Genomic DNA, 24,462 nt, shown 5'->3' with positions numbered 1-24,462 from the left:
ATCAGGTTGGTAAATCATTAGAATTTATTTCCTTTTGAGCCAAAATTTTTTTAAATATAGTTATTTAAAGGATAATTTTCAAAAAAATAATTTTATTTATTTACAAAAATCTTAATTTTCAAAAAAATAAAATAATAAAAATAATCCTCAAGTAATCGCTCCGTGGTAAAATGACGATCTTGGCCCCCTTTTTTTGGTATATGTTTCATTATAATTTTCTCTTTTGAATATAATAATTTAACCTATTTAATCCACAAAAAAATCATAATTTAAGTTTCAGCTTGAAAACCATTTGGTTCTTCTATTTTTTAATTAATTTATAATATTTACTAAAAATAACAAACATAACTAGAGGGCATAGAAGTCATTTCGCTTAATCTTTCATACCCATTAGTACACTTACCGCAGTCGTACTTCCTCTGTCGCTAACGCAGGCAGCTGCGTCTTCCTCACCTTCTCCACAGAAAACAATGGAGCCAACCTGCCTCGAAAGAGTTGAAACAATAATGGTTGTCATTACCGAGCATCTAATATAAGATACGATCCGCCTCGACACACACCGCCACCCTCGTATCTCCAAGCTTCCTCCTTTAAAGCCCCGAACGATCGATGCGTACTGTTCTATCGATGACACGCTTCCTTCTCCCCCTCACTCTGGTCTTTCTTGATCTCGTGGCAGCACTAGCAGTGGCTCGCCCGACGCCGGCGGAGTCGAGGGTCGCCGCCCTGGAGCTCGGCGGGCCTCGCGAGGCCGACGCACCTTGCTATGGCGTGGCCAGGGCACCCGAGAGCACGTCGCGCCACTCGATGCATCGCCACCGGTCGTCGGACAAGTCGGTGGCGGGGGCCGGGGTGATCCTTGGAGGGCTCGCCGCCGCCATCTTCGCGCCCGTCTTCGCGTACATCCGGGTCACCAGGAAGAGGAGCTCCGAGAGCAAAGTGTGATCTTGTTCTGCTCTGCTCTTCGTTTTCCCTGGGAACTCAACGGAGGCATGCGTGCTCATGTAATATTTTGATGAACAGAAAATTGTCTATAGAAAGAGAGATCTTCCATTAAACTATATATTTCCTTCCTATTTGTTCTCTGATCTGAATGCTTACAAGAACTTAGTGTTTACATCACTCTATTTAATGGGTAATGGATCTACCTGTGTTTTCTTGTCATGGAATTCCTTTGGGGGCTTATTTAATTATCTTTTTTCAAAGAAAAATATTTCAGGGATATAATTTCTGTGATAACAAGAAATTCTCAAAGATTTCAAGATATCTTTTTACCAGTAATTTAAGATACCAATACACTAGAGTGAAAATAAATCATGACAATTATGAGCAATATAAAATAGGGTTAGCTAGATATCTTGTTGAACACACACAACAACAACTATTATTCTCAGTATATATCTTCTACTGACCATAGACCTGAAAATTAAATATATTGCACTCTTTGAACTAAAGAAGTGTGCATTAATTGTAGTCACATGAGAGAGGCCACCAACAAGCAGAAACAAGTTGTTAATGCCAATAAGTGGAAGAAGATAAGAGTGGCTATCAATTGAGCCATGAAAAGTACAGAAACAGCAGAAAGGTTTGGATGTAAAATTATTTGGCAATCTTTTACCTCTAACACAACAAAAACAATGGAATGAATGTACATGATGAACTAATCAAAGCATTGGGACCCATGCAGCACTGCTGCAGTAGTCACAAGAAGCATCAGAAAGTCAAGTGTCTCTTTCTTTTATGAGCAGTGCTTTTGAGACCCACAAACACAGAACAAAAAGAAAAAAAAGCCACCCAGAAAATATTGCTGTGGGATTGATGGGGAATTTAGAATTAGGGTCATCAGGATTCCTTTGGCACAAAGCATTTCCAACATTTTATTCAATGCTTTCATGCTAAGGCAAAAAGAGGAAGAGAAAGTAGACTGAAAGGAAGAAAAATGCGAAGCATCTTCAATTCTTTTTCCTTGATTTTGCTTTTGGAATCCTTTCTTTGTCTACCGTAAACCTGGTTCAGTTAGAACACTTTGAACAAGAAGCACTTGCAAAGTCAAAAGGTGAAATTAACACCAAAAAAATGTCTTGAGCTATGTTTTCTTTGTTTACCATCAAAATAAACATTTTTTTCAAAATTAACTTGAAGCAAGCATCATGGAGATACATTAGCAGGACACACAGATATACGTTAAAATACTAAGATTTGGTGAGGACTTTTCTACAGACTTAAATCACTAAAACCACCAAGAACAAGAAGAAAAATCTTTATTAAACTAATATTTGAGTACTTGAATCCTACTTTCATGGGGAAAAAAATAGATTGTATTAATTATTTTGATGTGAGGAGATGCAGGGGATCCATTTGAAGCCTATCTGAAAATATTCAACAGAAAACAAATTACAGTCATCTACAGAGTACAACAAAAAGCAATTCAAACTCAATACGACATCAGAATTCAAACACAGCCAAGTTTGGACAATTTAATTGCAGAAAATGTTTCACTTGGATGAAACCCACAGCCACAACTCATGTCACACAACTCAGATAAGTAAATAGCATCATATTATAGCACTCTTCAATTCACAAAGTCAGTATTTGCAATTGAATACAGTATATTTTGGAATGAACAAACAAATCAGAAAGAATTAAACTGAAATCTGTAGATCAAAGCAACAAACAAGAAGGAGATCCAACTATCGAAGCAGAGTCCAATCTTATTGGTAAAGGAAATCAAGGACTGACATTGAGTTGCAGCAGAGGTACAGGATTTAACAGCAGAGTATCATTAGACAATGAATCCCCAAATCAACTATATTCAAAACCAAAATTGGAAGACCAAATCAAGATGAAGACCTGTTTCATCTAGAAATGACTCTCTTCCACCCTTTAGAATCCATGCAACCCAGCAGAGAAAAAAGAGACTATATTACTTCAGCACAAATTCAAAATCAAGATTGCATCTTTAAGACTTCTCCGATCTCTGTCCCAATTCTCTCTTTCCCTTCTATGGCCAAGTGGTAGCAACTACGACAGCTGCTATTGGCCTCTCATCTGATTTTAATTACTCAACAAGCAAGCTCTTTAACCAGAGAAGATGAAATCACTCAAACAATAAATAGGTTATGAGGCAAGAGAAAAAGCACTGCTAGAACAGAAACAGCAATCCTGTTATCATTTACAATCGACCCGGAAGACAGGAACAGAGACTATATGTTCACCTCAAGACCTTCATCAAAAACCCATCTTTAGTGGTTGGTCACCACCTCTGGGGCCGGAAAGCCCTTCCCCTTCCTCGCCCGTGCTGCAGTCCGGTGGGGACTCGAAGAGGGAGAGGGAGAGCTGCTTGTGGGCGAGGCCGATGTCGAAGAGGATGACGCCCGAGGAGGGGTCGGAGACGAGGATCTCGCGAACGGGGAGCCAGAGGAAGAGCTCCTCCTGGGAGACGCCGACCAGGGCGCGGAGGCCGCCGTAGGTGAGATTGGCCCGGACCACGCTGTCGAAGAGGACCATTCCATCGAACCGGGCGTAGCAGGGGCGGCCGAGCCGGACCTCGAGCTGGCCGGACGGCCGATCCAGGGTGTAGGAATCGACCTCCCGGGGGAGGAGCCCCCCGGGCAGGCCGTAAGCGCGGAGGAGGTCGTGGATGGAACTGGCGGCAGAAGACGACGTGAAGGAGGAGGCAGCGGCGACGGCCCCGAAGGGGAGGAGGAGCGCCGCAAGCCCTAGAAACCCTAGAAGAAGGGAATTGGCCATGGTAGAGAGACGGCGAATGATTTGTGTGCGCGCAAGGGCGAAGAAAAGAGCGACCTTTTTCACTGTTTCTACTACTTTCCACAGAAACCAAAGCTTTTATTCCCATTTCTAATTTCGTTTTTAAAGAAAAAAAGGAAATTATAAATTGGAGAAACCGAAACCCCTTTTATTTCTAACAAAAGGAAATTAGTAATTAGAAATTAGAAATCTTCATTAAAAAAAATACTCAGATTATAATACAAATAATTTTATGAAATCTAAAAATCTAAAATAAAATCGATAATTAAGATCAGAAGGAATTTAAACTAATTAAAATTAGGTTATTATAATTAAATATTTCACATGAATAATACGTGACTCTTTTTTAGAGACATTATGATGCATTCAAAGCGAAGCCCATGAAATTTCTAATTGAACTTAATTATGAATTAATGCTTTGTTTAGTTAAACTTAACTAACTAATTTGGTCTTTCACATGAGGAATATATTGTTATGATGTTTCCTTTTACAATAATAAGCACGTATTTATGACATAAGATTTTATAATAACAATATTTTAATTAAGATTGGTGGGAATTTAGACTAATTAAATTACTTATACGAAGCAAAGGCTTGATTTAATATGGCTTAATAAAAGTAGAATTATAGAATCTCTCATGCAATAAATGAACACATACTGCATTAATTGTTCTGATGATTTGAACTCATGTGTTGGAATTGGAATTGGAATTGGAATTGGAATTGGGAGCGTTGTCTGCGGAGTCACGATTTTGGAGTGGGGAAGGAACACAAAACGGATGTGGCAGCAGCCACGTCTGTGCTTGTTGTCATCAGTTTGTCTTCCTCGAAAGCTCAGAGCAAACGTAACCCTAAACTCAAGCCTAGTCATCCCCTTCCATCTCACTCATCAGCCTTTGTCGTGCTCAAAAAATATCTTAGCTTTGAGAATTTCTCATAAAATATCTAAATTTTAAAAAAATATTATAAAATATTTATTTTTTAAAATGATCATTTTATTCTTGACCATCATTAGACTCGTCATCATCTCTACCTTACATCATTGTCGTTGTGATCATCTACGACTCTGGCACGAAGAAGAGGTGAGAGTCATTGTCATCACTTATGGTTATGCGTTAAAGACTTGCTATACATAATTCTCATCATTATCGCCTGAAGCTCTCGTGGGATGGCTTATTGTTACTACTCGTAACCCTAAATCTGAGCTTGGTCGTTGCTTCCCATCTTACTCATAGCTCTTATTTGCATGGGTAAGTCTGATGGGGTCGATAGGGTTTACAGACGTGATGATGATCCTCACATCCCCTCCTTCCTTGCATGAGGGTCATGAGTGAACACAATAATAATAGTATAAAATGATCATTTATAAAAAAAAAATTAAGTTTTTTTAAATTCAATCCTATCCTAACATCAAAAATAACTTTTTTACCATCATAAATTTTTTTCTTCAAAAAATAAAAAGAATTTATTTGAGAAAGAGAAGTGTTAAATGACCTCCACTCATTAAGCATTTTTCTACCATTAATATTGTTAAATGAAGGAAATATTCCATTACCCACACACTGCTCTTTGTTGCTACAAAATATATCTCATATGATTCACTCATGAAGAACAAATACATTGACATACTCACCAAATTACTCCTTTAGATTCCCATATAAATGAATGCCACTATTTGTTGGTGTAATTTTCTTTTATCGATAACATATTCAAAAGCGAAGCCAATAATTCCACTATTTTCCATAATTTCCATTATTTTGATCTTACAATCGAAACTTTGAGATTCGTGTAATCAAATGAACCCAACTGAACGGTGCATTCTTCATGTCCATGTAAAGGAATTTACATCCGCCGAATCTTCGCTTTCTACTTCTTGTTTTGCGATGGTCGCAACGGTTGAGCTCTCTTCCAACGTTCTGCCATTGGTGCGCACGGAGGATTGCGATGGCGGAGTAAGGAGGCCTTCGTCCTCCGGGCTTTGCACATGGCGCCGATGAGGGGCCTAAAGTTCAGAGTTTTGTTGGGTCCCAAATGTGGGATGGAATAAACTCCTTGGAGGTGATTCTGTCTCGCGACTTGCACTATTCGCTCTCCTCTGGGAAGCTGCAAGAGAACACCGTCTTCCGGCTGCTGGAGTTCAAGTGGACGGTCCAGTGAGTCTTCAATTTTTCGATTGCAATCTATTAATTTCTCGAGTCTCCTTAATCTTCTTAAAAAGGATTGATATGGGAGGTAGATTAGGTCATTAATTATCGATGGTTGATTCCCTTTGGTCATCTTTGATAGGGCCTACCAAATTAGGTTAGAACTATGCAATTTCATTGATGTAGGATCAAGACTAACATGTTCTTGAGATGAAACAATGTTGTAACTTTGATATGGTCACCAATGTGCTGCTGAGGAAGCAACACTGTCCAGTTATATGTTCCTGTAAGGATGTGAAGTATTGTTTTCTAGTATTTTTGGTGTAGTAAAATGTGTGTAATCGATGACAAGTTTTTAATTTCTCTCAGAATTTTAGTTGCTTTTGATGTTGAATTAATATGCTATCTATTGCCATTTACATGTATGGATTGCTTTACTTTGTGTAAATTTTCAATGATTGTTTGTTAAATCCTCTTCTTGCTGCAATCTTTACTTTTATTTGTTGCGGTATGCTCTAAACTTTTCTTCATCGGCAGTAGGGCTATAATCTCGCAAGATATTGAGATCCTAGATGAAATTTTTTTATTTTTCCGACTTCACACTCCCGACCACTTTGAGCTGTCATCTTGATGATTCTACACCCATAGAACCATCTCAAGAAACTTAAGATGAACCGTCAGGCGCTGCAAATATCTATTCCTTCTCTAATACTACTGTTGTGGCTGAGTCATTTATCACAGGAGAGAAACATTCTCTAAATGCTAGTAATGTAGATGAACATGAACATGAAGAGCTTGATAATGGATTTTTAGCTGGTTCAATAAGACCTGATGCAGAGAATTATGGCCTTTCCTCTGGAGTGCTATGGGATATACTAAATGGGAAGCATCATACCTTGCCTGTTCTTCAAGTTTGTGATTGCTTCATAGATTATTAGGGAAACCAAATGCTGGTGCTCAGCGATGGAGATAATAAAGAGTTAGTACTGCTTGTTCCTCAGTTGAAGCATCTCATCCTGAAAAGGGTGACATTGTTCAGGTACTTGAATACTTCTGTTTGAATGTATGTTCCATCAGTAAGTTTCTGAACATCCTATGCTCTGCTTATTTTGGATTTCATATTATACACTGTATTTTTTGGTTTTGGAAATTTATATTGTTGATTTCATCAAATTAATTTTTGTCGATAGGAAGGGATGACCTGAGGGTATAAACACTTTCAATGATTGCATTATCTACTTGAGGTTACTGATGAAGAATTAGACAGACAAACTAGACAAGTGAACAGTTTAGGATACACTAACACCAGAGTTAACAAAAAAAGGAAAAAAAAAGGATAGAAGAGCATAAATCATAAAATTATTATCATTTTCTTGCATAAATAGTTGTTGCTTGAAAGTGTTTTTTTTCCTACCTTGTTTCATCAATAAGTAATACAAATATATGCTTTGTAGACCTAAATAATTTGATAAAGAACTCTATGGTTAAGCAAGGGATGTTATATTCTTAGAAGAAAGATAAATCCATTGGTGAAATATGGAAGTTGTAATACAAACAACATAAAATTAGTACAGATTATGTATGAAAACAACTTGACTAGCAGAATTTTTTATGGCCACGTCATGATATATGGAAAAACTAAACTTGTCGTGGTAGAATTTATTTACCAGATGAGAATTTTATTGTGATACTTCTCAAAGTTGCAAATGACTAGTTGCTTGATAATTTTTGACAAACTCTACTTCTATTTTAAGGTCTTGCAGATCTGTTATTTGTATCACAGAAAATTCAAGAAAGACTTGGAAAACAGTACTTCATAAATTTAATTGATAATGTTTCAGAGTTCTGGAATGTAAATACAGAATTAATTTGGTTGATTATGTTACAGAATTCTATCTAAAATTTATACCATTAATTTGATTGATTGTGACAGTGTCATTGAGTGCTCTAAATAAACCATTCAAGCAAGAGTCTTGGATCAATGTTCCTGTCTTCCATAGTTACTGTCGCTTCTGCTTCTAGTTCGGTTTTCCTAATTATATTCACTTTCTTTGTTGCAGGTATACTATCATAATCGGAATGGATTTTATAGATTACATTGCAGAAATCATGAACCTGAAACCCTTAATTGAGGATGCAATGGATAACCCAATTCCTTCAGAGGAGCTTCTCCATATGCACCCTTATTCTTCTTATCTTGGTGATCAACTCAATGGATCTTGACCAATGCCCAGCACTGCTGACTACTTCTCGATAACACCATCTTATCCGCCTCAATCGAGCAATGCTTATGCAGATTTAACGTATCCCAATTATCCTTTATATGATAGCCATCAACCACATCCATGGCATTTGTATCCACAGACGGAAGCAAACAGAGATTATGTTTTAGGGATGGCTCAACAGATAGAGCAGCTTCATTTTGAGCTGCAGAACTGAGGTCAGAGCTGCACTCGATCTGTGACAGCCATAAATTATAGATGGTACATGTTGATTGAAGATGAAAGAAGACATGACTAATCTTGAAGACCAGGTCTGATTCTTTTTTTTTGTTCTTTTAGCTTAGCTGAAGTTTCAGAATTATGTTTCATCTTTTCCTCATTAGTTTCTTTTTCTTTTGATTTGCTCTCTTTCAGGTTCAGTTGTTACAGAAGGAAGTCGACGAAAAACTTACATTGGTCAAATAGGCCGTGAAGAATATATCAGAGAATTGAAAATAGAGAATTTTTTGAAAATTTGGCACCGAAAATGTTCTCTCGCATCGCAAACTGTCTTATCACACTGATTTTTATTTTTTATTTTTTTAGGATATATTATCAGGCAACTGTTGTGAACTTGGATGTATCAAAACCGTTTCAGAATTTCATTTACCGCGATCAAGGGTACTAAATTTACTTTGTAGAATATTTCATTTACATGAAAATTGAATTTTGAAGAACACGATAAAGAAAAAAGAAACACTTTGATATCTGAATAATCAATGGAAAAGTATTTCGAAGAATATTTTCCATACTGAAATGATGGATCTGATTGACTGAGCTCTAATTTTGAGTCCCATTGGGGAGGAAATCATAGTAATAGTAGATTGGATTGCCATCAAAATGTTTGCATCAGTTGTTCACCACTGGTGGTGATAAGATGACGTTTTGAATCGAAATCTCACAGATTGATCATCATATGCATTGAAAAAGTCAACAAAAATTGCCTTGACCGACCAAAAAACACGGCCTGGGAAAACAAGATTCGATCTCTCATCAACCTATCTGTGTCCGTGTCTCTGACATCTTCTTATTCAACTCCCACTTCATTCATTCTTTGACTTCGAACTAAGTTGACCGCCAAAGTCAACCCCGCTCCAAAACCAGCATTCTTTTGGAGATCCGAATGACTGTTCTCTCCGGTGTGCATCAATTCCTCAGCATCTATCGTGAAGCTTCGTGCGGAAGTCTTATCGTCCCCATCGCGTTCCCTTTGCCGGGGGCAGCTTTGAAGCTTCACGCTGGCTTTTGACTCTGTCACCACTGCTTACCTAGTCAAAAGCTTGTGCATTAAGGCATCAATCCGAAACCTACTTACTTGGATCGGCTTAACCGAGAAGAAACTGTTGAAACAACAGTCTCATTTTATGTTCCTATTAAAACATCTAAAAACATAAAATAATATGAAAAGAAAGGAAGTAAAAAGGAAGGGGAAACAAATAAAATACAAATTTGATCCCTATTGTGTTTCCAGCAGAATCATCAGAGTATTTTCCTTTTGCCCTTTTTGACCGGAGTGGACATTTGTCAGGGTTGACGGTGACCTGTTCCATCCTTCGTTCTTCCCGCCAACGAAAGCGTATGGTTTCAGATACCACCAAAGCGTCAGTTCCACATCGACTCATTCGTCATGACTCACGTCACGGATAACTGGGACCCTTTGGTGGGCCCAACCAGATTCTTACAGTTGCTTGGCGCACAAGGTGGAGACACGCCCGGGTTGGTAGGTCGGTGCGATCGGAGGACGGGCACCCACTTCCGCACCCGCATTTTTCTTTCTTTTTTGGGGAGATCGGACACGCGTCGTTATCTCACGAAATGGATTGGCCAATCCGACGGCATCGGCATCACGCCATCGCTCTCCTCCCCCATCGCCCCGTCTTCGTCTATCTCTGTCTTATCCCAGCTCATTCCGTGTCTGAACTAGGCTGTCATCCGCTCTCGGTGGCCTCAGCTTCCTCGAAGGTATCCAATCCATAACTAAGCTCCTATATTTAATGCTCCCACCCCCACCAAATCTCCATACGCCATCGACCCCCACCTCGTCTTCCTCTTCTTCTCTGCCCTTCGGTGTGCTTTCGATCGATCGATTGAATCCATCTCCCATGGCGGCGCGGCGGCAACCAGTGGAGTTCGAGGACTTCCTCCCCCTCATGGTGGAGAAGCTGGGCGAGGAAGGCCTCATGGAGGAGCTCTCCAACGGCTTTCGCCTACTCATGGACCCTCGCCGGGGGCTCATCACCTTCGACAGCCTCAAGCGCAACGCCGCGCTGCTGGGCCTGGGCGCCCTGGGGGACGACGACCTCCGCGCCATGCTGCGCGAGGGCGACTCCGACGGCGATGGCGCGCTCAGCCAGTGGGAGTTCTGCGTCCTCATGGTCCGCCTCAGCCCCGACCTGATGGACCACCATGCCTTCGCCGCTTGATTCATGAGCTAGTTCTCACTATTCGATTTGTTTCCCTCTTCCTCTTCCTCCTCATGTTGATGTTCATATGATAATGGAATCGGAAATTGACATTTATTTATACGGTAAAAGAAGCTCCTTAAGATCTCGGTGAATTATCCTGAGCCTTGAATCCTGGTGAAGGTAGAGAAGTGCTCGAGCAATCCCCTTGATTATGCTGAATCGCCTGCCCCAGTCAAGCTTTGTCTTCTGTGTTCGATCTGTGAAGAATGATCGAGAGAGTGAGCCATCTTAAGGAACAGACCAAAGAGGAACAAGTCCAAGCTTTTGTTGGGCATGTACTCATAATAGACCAGGAGCTTCTCTTCGCCATGGATGCAGCAACCAAGTTCCTGTGCTGTAGCTTGGCGATCAGAACGACCTGTCTTGAACTCCATTACTACACCTTGCCTGGATCTTCCACTAACAAGTCTTTTGACAGCAATTTCTTGTACCCCAGGAAGCTTACCCTGAGAACATGATGCTGTCTTAGTAACAAGCAACACATCTGATGAACAGTTTCTTTCATTAACTGATCAGGGTGTTACATTAGATCATACAAAGGCGAGCACGAAAGCTAATCAGAAACAGGACAATGAACAGACACAAATAATGATTAGATACCAATCATGATCTTCATGCATGTGTTTGTTTTAGATAGGGTGAAAACAACTGTTACCATTTGCGTGTGATTCATATTAAACAATCGAAACATGCAAATCAAGTTTGATGTTTAAGATATTTCTATGGATTCAGGTCTCATGCTTCACCTTGTAATCTATGCCGAGCCCTCCTTTTCCAAGCTTATTTGAATCAGAGAAGCTGTTGGTGGCAAACAGTATGTCCTCAGGCTTCATCAATGGAAGTTCCAAACCTTGATCAGACTCCCCAGCTTCCACAAATCCTTTCGAGCCAGCCATGTTCTTCTTCTCACAGTCTCCACTCCGGATGCTTAAATCTATCTAAGCAGGTAATCGAGATAGTTAGATTGTTCCTTCGTCATATCTTTATAAGTCAATCTTAATTTTATCCGTTGAACTAATCGAAATGTTACATCCCTTCGATCCTCAAAAACATAACTTATTATATCGATTGAATCTTCATCCATGTCAACAATCCTCAACTAATCGAAATGTTACATCCCTTCGATCCTCAAAAACATAACTTATTATATCGATTGAATCTTCATCCATGTCAACAATCTTCGTAAGACAATAACTTGCTAGTATTTTTGGAAGAGGCAATTCTCCTTCATACGTCCTATTCGAATATTTGATGATTTGATCTAATCTTTTTCCTTCAAAAAAAAAAAACACAGTAGAACACGAAAACTCATGTATTAATCTTGAGGCTCAACATGTTTTTGGATTTTACACCCTCCACTTCATTCATCATATGGCAACAACTCTACTTCTATGTGACAGCAAACATCTTAACGGCGATATAATTGGATTACAATGCAACACTGAGCAGCTGCATCTTCCCAGCATCACAAGAACAGCTCACAACTGGACGATCGAAAGATCACCCTGAGAGGATATCCGCTTGCTGTCATCCATGGATGAAATGGACGTCGTGGGGCTTCTCCCTGCAAAGAATGCAACCTGCTTCGGCTCGGGAAGATTAATGTCACCATTGAGCACTGCGACAACGACTGACATGGTTGGCCTATCTACTGGTAGTTCTTGCACACATAGAAGTCCCAGTTTGATGCATCTCATCACTTCCTCTTGGCTCCATGAGTCTCCTAATGATGGATCTATCAACTCCACCACTCTGTTCTCCTTCCATAATGTCCAAGCCTGCACTCTCCAGTGCAGTTCGATCACATAAATTTCAATGATCAACAAGTAAAACTAGAAGAAGAGAAGAATTGCATATGTACTTACATATCCTAGAAGGTTCAGAGCTAGATCTTCATCAAGGAAGTAGTTGTTCCTCTTGCCACTGACCACCTCCAAAAGCAGGACACCAAAACTGAAAACATCAGATTTCTCGGAAATTTGCCCTTCCATTGCGTACTCCGGGGACATGTAGCCACTGCATTCATGTAACATCCCTTTAGTCAAGAACTCAAGTCGGAGATGTGATAGATTGGAATTAAGAATTTTGGGCATATTAGAACTGACATAATATCGAGCCGGAATAGGAATCAATGGAACTAGAGTCCCATAGAGACATACTAGGCTAATCTTACTTAAACTGATTTATAAAGGCTTGATCTAGGCATAAGTATTTTGGATCGTAACATCAGTTTCAATCATGACAATTAGACTGTTTTCGGCACACGATCAATTGGTGTTCTTTGCTTCGCATGGTTGTAATCAAGAATGGTTTTGCAGACTTACATTGTTCCAACTACTCTATCAGTTCTTGCTAGAATCTGGTCATCATGGAGTATGCGTGCCATGCCGAAATCTGATATCTTGGGGTTAAAATTCTGGTCCAGCAGAACGTTGCTTGCTTTCAGGTCTCGATGCATAATCTTCAATCTACAATCTCGGTGCAGGTAGAGCAATCCTCGGGCAATCCCTTCGATGATATTGAAACGCTTGGTCCAGTCTAAAAGCCTGCTCTTGGATGCATCTACGTAACATGTCGATCAGTATCTAAAGATTAGTTTCCTACGGATGCAAATGCTCATCGATCAAGCATTTCTAGTCATCAAATCGAGGTAGTATTATGTGTTGCCCCTCGACAAATCAACTGACCGAAGAGGAAGGCATCCAAGCTCTTGTTGGGCATGAACTCGTAGATGAGAAGCTTTTCATCTCCATGAACGCAGCATCCCAAAAGCCTCACCAAGTTCCTGTGTTGGAGTTTTGATATCAACTCCACCTCATTCTTGAACTCCCTCGAGCCCTGCCCAGACTTCTTGGACAGCCTCTTCACTGCTATCTCTTGGCCATCGTGGAGCTTCCCCTGGTCAGCCATGGCACCCCTTGTGTCATGATCAAGCTCAAATCGAGTTATCATCGAGAAAAGAGGAATTACCTTGTAGACTGGACCGTACCCTCCTTCTCCAAGTTTGTTTTCATTGCTGAAGATCCCTGTTGCTGCCAAAATTGTGTTCAGATCATATAAGGCGGAGACTAGTCCTTCTCCATACACTATCTCGTTCTCAAGCGAAACCGAAGGTGAAGGAAGATCTAGTGGTGTTGGCACACCATCGATGCTTGCTTCTTCAGCTCTTCTTCTTGCTGTCACAGAACAAATCAGTCTGATATCAACAAGGAAAGGTCTCTTGCGTGACCTTGCAAAGTGGCAGTGTAGATGGAGTTACCTATTCGTTTCTTCAAGAACTTGATCAACAAGTATGTGCAGAGGGACATCTCGTTGAATTCCTAGCAGAGGCTGAAGAAGATATGCCTCTCACTCGATTTGTCCTCCTCCAACCAAGACGATCCTTATAAACACTCGAACAATTACAGTCTTTTTCTGTTTGCAGTCAATATGGATGGCTGTAAAATACTGCCATGAACGGAATGACTTTGGCATAAGAAAGGCATTTGATGACCCATCAGCAGCTTCAAACTTGTAGACTACGATATTGACAATGCTGCATCCGTCACTGTCTCCCAATGAGATGAGATCTGTTTGTGAGTAACGAAGAAAGAGCCTGAATGAATGATAACGTCGAGAGGTAGAAGAGTAGAGACTTTGACCTCCATGACATTAATTTGCGCGTGTCGTGGACGAAGAAAATTCAAGTCAACTTCATGGTTCTGGCAATTTCCATGCAACCAAGGAATCAAACAAAATCGTGTGGAACAACCCCGCACCAAACACTGCCCCGAATAGGATGTGTGCCAAAAGAAGAAGGAGATCTTTGGGTGTATGGCACTCTGCTAGGGATGTTGCAGCAACAGCCTGGTGTCTCTCCTACCTCGAGGAGGTAACATGAACCTGAAGCGTCTTCATCCTCCTCATCCACTTAGGAGTTGCAACAGACAAGTTCTCCACACTCCATCTGCACCAATCATACATGATAACAAGTTGTTTGTTTCTTGCTAGAATTACTCTGCAATCAATGCAATGCTGTTCGTCATACGAGCAAATGGATAGAACTAGATAGAGTCAGATCCCGCTTAGCCATTCGTGAAATGTTCAACTTGCTGCTATCGAGCATTCCCATCCATGTGGATCGATTCCGTGGGCTTTTCTCCTTGCCAATATATGTTCATGGCTCACAAAGGAATCGATTCCATGCCACCGGATTCATTCTTCAGGTGAATCTCAACCAAGGTTTTGAAGAAGTCAACATCGACCTGTAATAATGCCTATCGAAGACCATCGCACAGTCACGGAGAGACGTTCTCTGAAATCGCAGACAACCACACACAACACAAACTAAAAATGCTCCTTCTTTTCTCTTCCCTGATGAAGACCACGTGATTTATGATGAGATTAGGGTGAGGCAGGTACTGATGCAGATGGAACACCCCGGCGGAAGACATACCTCCTCAGCGCCGTCGCCGTCATCCTTATTCTGAGCCATCCACAGCCAGGTATTCTTCCCAGTCCAGGTTCAAAGCCGTGCCTTCACCCGCCTCCTCAGCCCTCCGTCCGTCCCATTCATCTCTTTGTACTCACTCCGGACGCCCATGCTTTCGTGTCACAACAAGAGCTCATCGCCATCGCCATCGCCATCGTCGCCGTACTTCCGACGCCACATCTTTCCCCACGCGCCCTCCGATTACGATCGGACGGCGGAGGGAACCGAGGAGGGCGGACCGACACGTGTGACAGGATCGGATCTTGCGAGGATCAGCATCTTCGATTCGTGGCTGGAGATAGGCGTCCGTGCCTCGGCAAATATCCGCCGTCCGTTTCTGTGGGATACCACCGGCTTTGAACAAAAGGCAATTCTGTGGGCTGAAACAGGCGGCTTTGGAGATGGCCGGTAAGCGGTAAGCGCGCGCGTCGGCGGAGCGCACCTGATCCCCCAAGTCTGAACAGGAGCGGACCCCGCATGGTGACTCAGATGTCTCCACGTGGAGCAGCGAACAAAGGACCCAAGGGACGGTCAGGTATAGGAGGCGCGGTCCTGAATCACGTGGGCAGGGGCGAAGGCGGGCGCCACGCTGATGCGCCCTGATTCGTGCGTGGAGTAATAGCCGAAGGATGACGGCCGTGATCGGTTCCCGGTGGAGTTTAAATGACGAAGTTACCCCGGTGCGTGTTCCATTGTGTATCAGGTCACCGCCTGCCATGGCGATGAATCGAGTTCCAAAATCTAATTTATAGTGGTAGGGGTGTTGAGAGCGGCCGCAAGTAAGTCTACGACGGTGAGCGGATCTCCAAGGCGATAAAATAAAGTGACACGTAAAGTCTTTATCAGTAATTTCGGTTCTTTTTTGACTCACTGAAATAATAAGACCGGCAGAAGGAAGCGGAGGAGAAAGAACCGAGGAAGAGGAGAAACGAATTGAAGGCGCAGGTGGGACCGAGAGGAGATCTATCGAGAAGGGGAGGGATGGGGGTGAAGCAGTGCGAGCTGTGCGATCGGCCGGCGAGGATGCTGTGTGAGTCGGACCAGGCGAGCCTGTGCTGGGAGTGCGATGCCAGGGTACACGGCGCCAATTTCCTGGTGGCACGCCACACCAGATGCCTCCTCTGCCGGAGCTGCCAGTCGCCCACGCCATGGCGGGCGGAAGGTGCCAGGCTGGGCCCCACCGTCACCGTCTGCGAGCGGTGTGCCGCTGCCGATGGCGCGGAGGACGGCGACGGAGGCCAGGGGAAAGGATGCGGCGTTGACGACGAGGGGGGAGAGGGGAAAGGGGAAGAACGGGAGGTGGATGAGGACGATGACGAAGAGGACGATGGCGACGAAGGAGAGGAGGATACGGACGCGGACGCGGACGACGACGAGGGGGACGACGACGACGACGACGACGAGGGGGAGAACCAGGTGGTGCCGTGGTCGATGACGCCGCCCCCTGTGGCCAGCTCGTCGAGCGGCGAGGAGTCGGGTCGGATGGGGAATGGCGGTGGCTTCTTGAAGCGGATGCGGGAGAATGTCGATCTCGGCGTCTCACAGGTAAATCAGTCGTCTTCCACCTCTCTCTACGATTTAGACAACATGATTCAAGAACATCCATTCCTCAATATCTAAATCTGTGATCTGCATCATGTCTAATTTCGTCCACTATTTGGCCTTCAATTCAGACAAAAGTTTGATCCTTTCCCCATCTTAATCGATAGCCTTGAAGAAAGATACTAATTCTCTCGATTAAATTGTGTCTTCTAGATTCAAACCTACGAAAAAAGAGCAAGGTTTTTGAATTTTGATTGGCAAAAACTGCAATCTTCCCATAAAATTTCCGCTTTTAAAGAGCAAATATGAATCTGAACCCTAAATCTGCTGCTGATATCGAGTCACCCATCCCGAATCTTCCATCATGTCACATCATTTGCACAAAAGGGAAGAATAATGCACGAATGGATGACAGGAGGCGACCTATCGCGCATTGACCCCCGCGGCGGCAAACGACGAGGCCACCTCCTTCGGTTCCGCCTCCCGGTCCTCCAATGACCGCAAGAGACCTGCCCTTCTCCGCCTCAGCACCGCCGAGCCATCGTTCTCATGAGTCCGCCTCCTGTCTTCCTCCGATCCAAGTGAGTTCAGCACCTTGTAGTGATCAAAGTCTCATCATTTACATCCTTGAATTCTGTTCTTAGGACTAATGATTCCCAAAATCCCATCATTTTGGAGACGCAAATCCACACGAGGATCGAGAAGATTAGATTGCAGTGTGCAGCTAGCTAACTACAGAGTGTTATGATGAGCTAACTCAAAAGACTAGTCATGGTAGACACCTTATAGATCGATCCTCTCTAGGTTTGAACTCAGCAGATCTCAGGGGGTTGCAGAACTTAATCACTGAAGTGCTATTTTTCTTCTGGTTCACTGGATTTCAGCAGTTATATCACAGATCATACATGTTGTTGGATTCATTCTATCAAAACAGTATGATGCATCAGGAGTTCCTCCTTGATTTCCACCATAACAAGTATAACAAGTTTCAGTAAGATTTATCAGCTATGAACATCTCCACAGTGAGCAGCTGCGTGCTATCAGGGAATACACATGCAGACAAGTACTGCGAAGGATGCTGCAGGTGCTGCTTCATCAGTGAAGAAACAGCTCTAATATGCTGGTCCTTGTTAGAATAACAAGTTACAGAAGTTGGCTTGGCCAGTGGTTACTGTCCCTCTTCATCTTGGAGAGGTTCCATGACTGAAACTTTGAGTTGTTTCAGGTATCTGACATGAGTAATTCAACCTAGGTAGAGGATCACTGCTCCTTCTACTTCCAAAAAAGAGTCAGATAACCCAAATTTTGTGCCAACAATAAGATAGCAACCACAGCTCTAACAGTCTCACAAATTCAAAGGAGATAAACAATGCGTAGCCCATGATTCTCTCGACATTGGCCAGTGAGAAGAACTCTTGAAATCAGAGCTTAATTTCTCCTTCCTGCAATGCCCTTTAAGTAGAGTCATGAATTTTCCATGTGTTTGTGTGTGTGAAGGGAGAGTGATGATATTATATAATCCAAGACAAGGGACATGAGCCTCTACACGCTGAGAAGAAAGAAATGCCTGTTACAAATAGAGATTTCTTGCAGATCTAGAAAACAATGTTCTTTTCTCTATTTGAAGAATGATTTTGTCCTTGAAGATATCAGATATGAACTCTGAGATCAACAAGCAAGTTTAGTTTGGTCATCAGTGACAAGTTGGAGCACTCTCTACATTCTTGAACAGTCCAGCACTAGACCAATTCCCCATAAGCTTATTGGTCAAACACTTTATGGGGGATATCTTCACATTAGTTACTGAATGTCAATTTCCAGACACAGGAACCTCTCTTTTCCTTGTATCTAATCTTTGAAGAAAAGGCCCATCTTATCTTCTCTACCAGCCTAAACTACTGATGATTGCAACTGCTCTTTCAGATGCTTGTGTGATAAATCCAAACCGGCCAATTTGTCTTGAAGCAGCCATCGCTCTCTAAGAAAACCCTGTTTTCTTTGATTTCACTATCCGGCTTACAAATGAGAATGATATTGCTGACAGAAACTTGGACTTCTTTTCCATGAATGAATGAGTTGCTTCATTCCTTCTGCTGGAGAATGATCTGTGTATGGTTGGAAGACTCTCTCTTTTACCCATAAGGAAAATTCACATCTCACTTAGTTAAAAACCATGTCTCTTATTATCTTTCTCTCTTAATCTGTCATGTTTTATTCTGATGTGAAGATTAATGAATTCAGAAGGGGAAGAAAAAAAGAACTGTTGCCTTAGATCATTTTCTTTTTGTGATATTTCAGATCATTTTCATTGATAAGCAGGAATTTTTTTAACCATTACTGGTGGAATGATGAACTCTAGAAGCTGAAAACTGTTCTCTCTATTCTCTAGTAAATGTCCAACTCTATAAATCTATATATAAAATCCATGTGAAAATGAAGTAAGGTTACTCAAATGTGACATCAATATGATGGGAATCTGACGTTATTGTACTTTGCATTGTTTGGCAGTGCTCACCTAACTTGGAAATGTTTGATTATGAATCTTAATCATCAGATGATATGATGAAATTGGAAACAAGATTATAAATTTTTTCTTAATTTCTCACTTTTTATGCTTATATTATAAGAATTAATACTGACGTGCCAGTAAAATACAAGTAATACGAGTAATGCTTTTGGGTGGCAAACCCCATACCTCGTGGTTGGACCACTCAGGTTGACTTTTGTCGACGACAGGCGTTTTACCTCCACCATCTGGTAAACGCGATCTTATCACTTCCCAAAGTCAACGGTTTTATATTTATTATTATTATTATTATTCTTATTATTATTTAGGCCGATGACTATCCACTAGAGGTGGGATGCCTATCACTGGAGTCCGGTCACCGTCAGTGAAGGAACTCAAAACCAAACCCATCAATTCTTGAGCCAAATGTAATTGAAAATAATATATTTATCCCTACAAAATTTATTATAAATCTTATGTCCCTCCAAAAAGTAAATGAAGGTCTTCAAAAATAAATTCCTCTCCTTCACATCCTTCATCAACCACCATTAATTATAATTATTTAGTATATCCTACAATCATAATATATTTACCGGGTACTAAAATAACTAGGACTTATATAAAAGGTGACATGGTGAACAAAGATTAATTATACATGAATTTCTTTAGGTTTTGCAAGGAAGATATATAAATATAGACTGAAAAATATGAAAAATATCAATTTTGAAGATATATATATATATATATATTTGCCTAACTAAATAAATATTAAGAATAAAGAAAAAAGAAAAAAGAAAGATGAGTGGCAAACTTAATTGGGAGTGAACGGATGAGTGAGAGAGAGAGAGAGAGAGAGAGGGAGAGAGAATCCAAAACCATTCCAACGAAGCCACCATCCAACCCACCCTCCTTTCTTAAATGCACTTTAATTCCATCCTTCTTCCCTATCCCACCTTCTCTCTCTCTCTCTCTCTCTCTCTCTCTCTCTCTGGACGCCTACGGCTCACAGCTCAAAAGAAGCCCCACGCGGTTTGCAAAGCAGAGGCTTTAGCCTAGCCGGAGTGCTCGCTTGTTAAGCGTACCTCCCGGTGACGCCACACCTCTTCCCTCATCCGGGACCTTCGTCGTTGACCCAGGAGTCGCTGCTCCATGAAGTGAGGCCAGTTGCGTCGGCGCTTTGGGAAGAGCTCGCGATGGCGATCGCCGACGGCAAGGAGGATGGGAAGGGGTGGGGAATCTTCCGGCTGCGCTTCTTTGGCGGTGGGGGAGGAGGCGGAGGTGGTGCTGGCTCGTCCTCCTCGAACTCATCGTCGACGCTTAGCTTGACGCACCACCGCCACTCCCGCTCGTCGGGGCGGAGCCAGATGGGGCAGGTGTATCGAGGAGCCGCTGCGGCGCCGGCGGCAAGGCGCAACCCCGGTGCGAGCTCGATCTCCTCGGTGGCCTGGTCGTTGCTGCCAACCAGGCGCCGCTTACGGCTGGATCCGACCTCCAAGCTCTACTTCCCTTGTGAGTTCTTGTCCCGATGGTTCATTCCGAGTCCTTAAAGGTCAGATCTTTCGTTCTCCCGTTTGGATTTTGGTTGTACTTTGTGAAAGGAGTCATCTTTTTTCTCTTTAGCGGGACTCAAAAGCCTTTTGGGGGTGCGTAGGGGTTAAGTTTCTTCGTTTGATTCGTGCCCTACTTTCTCGTAAAAGGAACTTCGTTCGCTGACGACTGTTTGAATTGGGGCAAAAAGGGTGTTAAATTGGATGATTAACTTCAACTTCTAGTAGACTGTACCTTTCCCATCCACCCTCCAAAAACAACTCTGAGGATGATTTGATGCGAGTTATTAGATGTAATTTAATCTACATTAATTTTGGGCGTCCTTCTGTGAATTTTAGTATGTTCTAGAAATATCTTTGCTATTGTTGATGGATTATTATCTTCAGTTCATGACATAGTTACCAGCAAATCTAGGGTATCAATTTTTTTATTTCAATAACATTTTGCTAGTTAATAAATTTATGTCATGTTCTCGTCGTTTGCATCAATGAACTTCTCATATTCAGTAGGATACATAACAGCTTCTTGATATCAGGGTAACCTGTTTTCAGATTAAATCTTCTTACCCTATTTTCTTTAGTTTTGGTTGTTTCTGTAATGATTCAGATTTTTAGGTCTAATTTCTGATGTTCAACTTTCTCTCTCCAGAAACTGTATGCTTGATAGAAGGTTCTTTAGTGTCTTCAATTAGAGGATTGCTAGTATAATTAACCACTATCAACATTTTCATCACTTTGGATTAGTCTATGCAGCTTTTTCTTCTTGTTTATGTCGTGTTTTTAAACAAGTGTTAATTGATTTTGAAATCTGTCCAATGGAGCAAACTCTTCTGAATGATCTATTAATCTGGCCACTAAATTTGCTAAAATCTTGTGAGATTCAAGATAGTTTCTGCTACTACTTGGAGATTTTTCGAGAAGCAGTTTTTCTTTGTGACAAATATCGAGGTATTCTGGAATTAACCATATGATTTATATGGTTTTCTTTTTATTTTTGTTGAAGATGAACCTGGAAAACAGGTTCGAAGTGCAGTCAGGATAAAGAACACCAGCAAATCACATGTGGCATTTAAGGTGTGTTTTATGTTCCGTCTTATTATCTTTACTCATTTTTTGACTTCTTACTAATAATAGACAGCGATCAGCACAATGTCTTTTGATCATTTAGTATCATGTTTCTGTTTGAATTATCAGCTGAAGTTATAATGGTGTTGTTTTTTCTTTTTTCTGTATTCTTATTAACATTTTATTTTCGTGGGTAAATTTTGATTATCACGGTGGCTTTAGTTTCAAACAACTGCACCAAAGAGCTGTTTCATGCGTCCTCCTGGAGGGATTCTTTCCCCAGGGGAGAGTATCATTGCAACTGGTAAACCTTTTTTCCCTCATGCCGGATTTGGCTGAATTTTGATAGAGTATGAAATAATTGGCTCATGCTGCATAAAGTTATGACTCTCATAAACTTCCATATTTGGGTGGCAGTTTTCAAGTTTGTCGAGCAGCCAGAGAATAATGAGAGGCCACTGGATCAAAAGAGCAACGTTAAGTTTAAGATCGTTAGTCTGAAGGTGAATGGGCCTGTGGAATATGTACCAGAGCTAGTAAGTCTGTCCATTCCTTTCTTCCAACCTGATTGGAATTGTTTCTTCCTTTTTTCCAAAGCATGTTTGAAATACTTGATTTGAACCAACTTAAATTGAATAATTCAGCTAATTTCAACTGCATACAGCTCGATCCATTTAAAGTCTACAAACACAGATTGATTGGTATGGCCTCAAATTTGCAGTCATATTTGCATTTAAGTAAAAAGCAGTCCAGAAATTTTATAATAAGTATATGATTCTATGACATTGAGAGATCTAAGTTGCTATCTTTACAAATGTATTCACTATTTTAATTGTCTAGTAATCTCCATTGGTGCGTGTCCTTTGTAGCCATCTACTTTGACATGCATTGTCACAACTTCAGCATTTGGAGTCTGGCAAGATTGACTTATTTAGAATTTGAAAAAAGAGGTAACTGGAAAAATAAATTAATGAAAATGCAGTGTAGAACAATTATTATAAGGTCATGTTTACTTACACATATATGATTAAAACACGGTACTAAATTACTCATCCGAAAGATCATGAATTGTTCAAGAATTTTCCAAAAAATTCAAACAATGTTGAGTATTCTAGAAGTATTATGCTCTAGGACATGTTTAATGGTGCCTTCTGCGATTGATAAACATGTAATAAGCATCTTTGCTTGCTTCTTTGTTTGTTTATTTAATATGAAACTACATCCACTTTAAGAGTACAACATTTTTTTGGTCAAAATGACATCTGAATTAATCACTGAGACATATTTATTGAACAGTTTGATGAACAGAAGGATCATGTTTCAGTAGAGCAAATTCTGCGGGTAGTTTTCTTGGACCCTGATCGACCTTGCTCTGTAAGTGGAAGTGACAGACATTTTTCATACCTCATTTACAATGATTACATTTACTCGTCGAGTAGTAAACTACATGTGCATCGTGATATTTTTTTTGAAGCAAATGGAGAAGTTGAAGAGGCAGCTCGCCGAAGCTGAGGCGGCAGTTGAGGCACGTAAGAAGCCTCCAGAAGACACGGGTCCTCGTATTGTTGGAGAAGGACTGGTTATAGATGAATGGGTATACTTAGTTTTCCCGGTATTTGGTTTCTGATGCATTTTTCTTCTCGTGTAAGAATGTTTTCCTTCTGACATCCTTTTCTTTTAAATTTTCAGAAGGAAAGAAGGGAAAGGTATCTTGCACGGCAGCAGGTTGAAGGGGTGGATTCAGTGTAAAGTGTGGTTGCTTTTAGTATCTCCATAATTATGGTATCTTTTTCTATTCGAATTGTATGATATATTTGTGTAAGAAGAAATAGCATGTCATGGGGCTGCCTGTAATTTTCAGGACCATGAGGGAGTTTATCTAAAAGTTCAAGTGGCAGAGATTATGGTAGTATTGTGCTTGGATTAGGATTATGTCTTTGTATATAGTGGCGTTCTGTTTGTCGAGAAATAAAAATGTTTTCAGCGGAAAAGGCCGAAGAGCTTGCTGTTCTCTGCATCTAGATTCCCGGTGACTTCAAATTATGTTTGGCATCATTAATGTGGATCTTGTCATGGTAAGGGACCAGTTCCTTCTAGTCATGGAAAGTAGTAGATGGAAAAAGTGGTGGTGATGTTTCAGTTGCTTGTCTGTCTTCATGTTGTTCCAGCATAAAACTGCTCCATGTTCTAGTTGTTCTCAGTCGCTTCGTGTTGTGTATAGCACTAGTAGTATCAGCTACTTATGGTTGATGTATTGAGTCTGTGTTCCTGTGCTTCATTTATATATGTTTGTTCTTTGAACATGTTTGTTTTAGTCGAAAGCTCATATTTGAAATGTCCAATATTTGCATGCAGTAAATAATTACTTTCTTGTATGGTTCTATATCAGTCTGTGCTCTTTTTTGTATAAATAATTTTGATTTTGTCCTTTTATTTTCATCCTATTCTTGTATAATTCATCTGTATGTATGATATTATTTTTCTATCCAATGTGGCCATCATCCATAAATAATCAGGAATCAAAATGTAGAACCCAATCAGTCTGCAATTAACACAGAGTCAATGTTTGATTCGGATGGATTTGTCGTCCGGTTTATAATTTTTCCGGTCCGATGATCCGATTCGATCTGGATCTGATGGTCGGTTCATATCGCTATGATTGCGCTCCATTTGGGTGACAGTTGGCTGTCTTG

General features: G+C 41.2%; 5 protein-coding genes and 1 long non-coding RNA gene across 10 annotated transcripts; 4 read left to right on the top strand and 2 right to left on the bottom strand.

Annotated features, from left to right (window-relative positions):
* Positions 1-3,117: 3,117 nt before the first annotated feature.
* Positions 3,118-3,832, bottom strand: LOC103979053 (uncharacterized). Its single transcript, XM_009395071.3, has one exon. It carries the CDS (start codon positions 3,748-3,750, stop codon positions 3,229-3,231), a length of 522 nt encoding a protein of 173 aa, XP_009393346.2. The 5' UTR covers positions 3,751-3,832; the 3' UTR covers positions 3,118-3,228.
* A 1,828-nt stretch (positions 3,833-5,660) lies between these two features.
* On the top strand, positions 5,661-9,020 carry LOC108952394 (uncharacterized). The gene is made up of 3 exons (XR_001977258.2): positions 5,661-6,951; positions 7,973-8,445; positions 8,549-9,020. It is a non-coding gene; the product is annotated as an uncharacterized LOC108952394 (long non-coding RNA).
* Positions 9,021-10,173: 1,153 nt separating this feature from the next.
* Positions 10,174-10,698, top strand: LOC135629682 (calcium-binding protein KRP1-like). Its single transcript, XM_065137439.1, has one exon. The coding sequence runs from the start codon at positions 10,276-10,278 to the stop codon at positions 10,594-10,596; it is 321 nt and encodes a 106-aa protein (XP_064993511.1). The 5' UTR covers positions 10,174-10,275; the 3' UTR covers positions 10,597-10,698.
* Positions 10,699-11,932: 1,234 nt separating this feature from the next.
* On the bottom strand, positions 11,933-15,305 carry LOC135629658 (G-type lectin S-receptor-like serine/threonine-protein kinase At1g11330). 3 transcript variants are annotated; one of them, XM_065137382.1, is made up of 7 exons: positions 14,280-15,305; positions 13,898-14,185; positions 13,609-13,814; positions 13,326-13,536; positions 12,963-13,200; positions 12,504-12,654; positions 11,933-12,416 (listed from the first exon to the last, which is right to left on the bottom strand). In XM_065137382.1, exons 2-7 carry the CDS (start codon positions 13,944-13,946, stop codon positions 12,117-12,119), a joined length of 1,155 nt encoding a protein of 384 aa, XP_064993454.1. In that variant the 5' UTR covers positions 13,947-14,185; positions 14,280-15,305; the 3' UTR covers positions 11,933-12,116. The 3 variants fall into 3 exon arrangements, with proteins under 3 accessions (XP_064993454.1, XP_064993448.1, XP_064993441.1); XM_065137376.1 differs by having other exon boundaries at positions 13,898-14,991; positions 15,074-15,305; XM_065137369.1 differs by having other exon boundaries at positions 13,898-15,305.
* Positions 15,306-15,982: 677 nt separating this feature from the next.
* On the top strand, positions 15,983-18,922 carry LOC135629671 (uncharacterized). Of its 3 annotated transcripts, none has more exons than XM_065137414.1 (3): positions 15,983-16,654; positions 17,067-17,232; positions 17,330-18,922. In XM_065137414.1, the coding sequence occupies exons 1-2, from the start codon at positions 16,091-16,093 to the stop codon at positions 17,202-17,204; spliced, it is 702 nt and encodes a 233-aa protein (XP_064993486.1). In that variant the 5' UTR covers positions 15,983-16,090; the 3' UTR covers positions 17,205-17,232; positions 17,330-18,922. The 3 variants fall into 3 exon arrangements, with proteins under 3 accessions (XP_064993486.1, XP_064993480.1, XP_064993474.1); XM_065137408.1 differs by having other exon boundaries at positions 17,296-18,922; XM_065137402.1 differs by having other exon boundaries at positions 17,067-18,922.
* Positions 18,923-20,061: 1,139 nt separating this feature from the next.
* LOC135629644 (vesicle-associated protein 4-2-like) lies at positions 20,062-23,760 on the top strand. The gene is made up of 8 exons (XM_065137335.1): positions 20,062-20,666; positions 21,708-21,778; positions 21,992-22,073; positions 22,187-22,305; positions 23,066-23,143; positions 23,244-23,363; positions 23,459-23,551; positions 23,631-23,760. Exons 1-7 carry the CDS (start codon positions 20,351-20,353, stop codon positions 23,516-23,518), a joined length of 846 nt encoding a protein of 281 aa, XP_064993407.1. The 5' UTR covers positions 20,062-20,350; the 3' UTR covers positions 23,519-23,551; positions 23,631-23,760.
* The last annotated feature ends 702 nt before the right edge of the window (positions 23,761-24,462 follow it).

Source organism: Musa acuminata, chromosome BXJ1-3, assembly GCF_036884655.1.
Source record: "Musa acuminata AAA Group cultivar baxijiao chromosome BXJ1-3, Cavendish_Baxijiao_AAA, whole genome shotgun sequence".
NCBI classification, from domain to species: Eukaryota; Viridiplantae; Streptophyta; class Magnoliopsida; order Zingiberales; family Musaceae; genus Musa; species Musa acuminata.
This window is presented reverse-complemented; position numbering and strand designations above follow the sequence as displayed.